Source organism: Triplophysa dalaica, chromosome 7, assembly GCF_015846415.1.
Source record: "Triplophysa dalaica isolate WHDGS20190420 chromosome 7, ASM1584641v1, whole genome shotgun sequence".
NCBI classification, from domain to species: Eukaryota; Metazoa; Chordata; class Actinopteri; order Cypriniformes; family Nemacheilidae; genus Triplophysa; species Triplophysa dalaica.
In genome coordinates, this window is record NC_079548.1 from 4,050,647 (window position 1) to 4,053,589 (window position 2,943).

Genomic DNA, 2,943 nt, shown 5'->3' on the forward strand with positions numbered 1-2,943 from the left:
CTTTGCTTTTGACATCGTTTTAGAACATAGTAGGTAACAGTGTATCATTTTTTCCCCGTGAAAAAAATATTGTTGAATGACAACAATATGACCATCAAGTGTAAAATACTCGCGGATTTTAACTTTAATTTTTGCATGTTGTTTTATAAGTCTTAATAACAGTGAAAACGCACCGTATGATGTCTTTCATGAGACAGCCCTGCCCCCTGCTGGTCAATGCCTGTCATTCAACAAGATTTGCTTTTCTCTCTTGAAATAATAAAGACCCAATATAGATATTTTTATCTGTGTACTGTTGTTCTGTAATGAAATGCAATAGAAAAACAAAGACATATTGAAATGTTCAGCGTTTCATTTGTAAAATAAGTTTAATATGTCCACAGTTAAAAAATAAGGCATAACCAAGGCTGCAAAATTAACATGTAAAAGTACTAGATTAATTAAATCATTATCTTTCCATAAAGATTTCTGTTTCATTGTCTTATGATGTTGAAAAAAAACTTGAGACGAAGACCATTGGATAATCTTGTGAAGAGCAGACCAACACTATGGGCCTAAGATTAAAAAACAGAAAATAAAAAAAGAGTAATTGAAACTATAATATATATAAAAATGATTTGTGGTTGTTGAGTACAGTTAAATATACAAGAATAAAAAGTGAATATTCACCTCTCAAATAACAAACAAAATTGTTTGATTACAAATTTAAATTGTGGAGTTAAAAAGAAAAATCATCTCTGTCCCAAACATTATAAAGAGCACTGTTACTGAAAATTGAATTGTATAAGACGAGAACAAAACATTTGTAATTCCTGTTTCTTAATAGTACTTCAGAAGGTCTGGAACTAAATTTAAACATGCAAAATTTTATCCAGAGAAAGAATTTGTGTGTGTTCAGGCCACAAAGTTGAACTAAGTATAGGTGCATAATTTAAATTGCTGATATCTGGGCAGCCCTTATCTTTGTTCACTGAATATCTTTATAATAAAAGACGTTTGCATTATATCCATACTTGATAAATGAAATGCATGATCAGTAGAATGCAAATGAGTGTCAGCAAACCACTTTGCATAATATCACTATCTTTAACTTTATTATCTCATGCTTTTCCTAACAGTTTTATTGCTATGTGTAATGGCTGTGTCCACCTTACCAATATACAAATGAACATTAAATGTCGGGATTAAATGCTAGTGCTTCAAATTTGTTTGCTTGTTAGTGTACGATATTAGAAGGTGGCATTTAATTGTCAATGACACATATCATTGATGTTTTGGTCTATTTGGGTTGAATGCATAAGAAGGTTTTGTGGTCGCCAAGAGATCATGTAGTGCATAGAGTGTATAATGCACAAAGAAATACTTAAGCTTTGAAACTGTTATGTTTGTTTCAAGAGTCCACAATCATGTTTGTAGTCCAAGGAGTACGAGAAGATACATCTTATCCTGGATTTCCTTGAAAGAGTTAGGGGTCCAATGACAATTGGAGGGTTTTCTTTAGAAATCCTACATAGTTTTATTAAGTCAAATGCCTACGCTCTATAAAAACGGTGCTACAAGAGGTTCCTCATCATGATGCCATAGAAGAATAATTCCTCAACGTTCTTATACATTGTAGAAACATGTTTATAGTTCTTTATGGAACCATTCAGCCAAAAAGTGTTCTTCTATGGCATGGCACACCCTTTTTAAGAGTGTGAACAATGAAGAACTGTACTGCTTCATATCAAGATCAGGCAATGTTATATCACCAATATATTTGATATATAAAGGCAAACTCTCCAGACTCAAAATCTATCTCTTGAGCAGGAGCCTTCTTCCTCTCGCATCATAAATCTTGAAAAATAACAAAAACCTTCTCAACTCTCCAAGAAAACAGGACAAAACTATTAAATAAAAGGTAAAAATATCAGCTTAATGTTCACATAATGTTGATAATTGATTTTGCTATCCGTCACTATATTATGCAAGGCATTGTGGTGAATGCGGTGCAAGTCTGTACACATTTTTAAGTTTTAATTTTAGGATTTGTGAAATTCAAATGTTTGTGTTGTCTGATTTTCATTGGTACTGCAGCGTGGGATTTACTACATTATCATGTTGACCACTGCAACACTTATTCTATGTTTATCGGCTCTAGGACAGGTAAGATTGCACATTGTGACATGTATATTACAGACAAAAATATTGATGTTCTGAAGTATCATTACTTTCCTGTTAATACAGGTTTTTACAGTCCCTAGAATACTGGAATTGGATATGGCTGAGAATTCAGTTGATGACCAATTTGACGGCTGCAAGGAGAAAATGGCAGAACTGTTAGTCAAACCTCTACCAACAGCATCAGAGACACAAGAGATGTATCCCAGGGGCTTTACATGGAACCATTTATTCGCCATTTCTGCATACACTGGCGAAAGGATATATAATAATTTTAGAGCCGATACTGTTAATGGTAAAGATAATTACACAAAAAAGACATACGGATGGTATTCACTTTACTTTTTGTTGACAGATGCAATACAGATTTTGAATAAACTTCAGAAAGAAGCACACCCAGGCTGTATAATAACTTATCGTCGTACTAGACTTATGTTTAATAGTACTGACGTTGTAAACAAAAACATTCGTTTTGGCCAGTTTGCATCTTCATCTACTAATCGTAATTCAACGGACATATTTGGTAATGTTTCTTGTTTTGAAATCAGAACCTGTGAAGGTGCTCATGTGTCAAAGTATTCTTTGTTTCCTGGAGAGGAAGAGGTGCTGATTCCCCCATATGAGGTTTTTAAAGTCACTAAAGTCACTAGCGATTGGTGTGAAACTGTTTACCACCTAAACAGTGCAGGAACTAAAAGTAACCTGAATTGTGCATTAGTTGATGTGAAGAACCTTTGGCAATCCATAAAAGATTTCTTTAAAAGACTTGTGGGGAAAGGATGA

The 2,943-nt window shown here is 33.6% G+C and overlaps 1 protein-coding gene across 1 annotated transcript; it reads left to right on the top strand.

Moving 5' to 3' along the window:
• The first annotated feature begins 2,097 nt into the window (after positions 1-2,097).
• Positions 2,098-2,943, top strand: LOC130425775 (T-cell ecto-ADP-ribosyltransferase 2-like). The gene is made up of 2 exons (XM_056752154.1): positions 2,098-2,145; positions 2,227-2,943. Exons 1-2 carry the CDS (start codon positions 2,098-2,100, stop codon positions 2,941-2,943), a joined length of 765 nt encoding a protein of 254 aa, XP_056608132.1.

Bases quoted from the DNA above. Each gene is read 5' to 3' on its own strand.
- LOC130425775 (XM_056752154.1), top strand. From the start codon at position 2,098: ATGTTGACCACTGCAACACTTATTCTATGTTTATCGGCTCTAGGACAG. The intron at 2,146-2,226 runs GTAAGATTGCAC...CTGTTAATACAG, and splicing joins GTTTATCGGCTCTAGGACAG to GTTTTTACAGTCCCTAGAAT.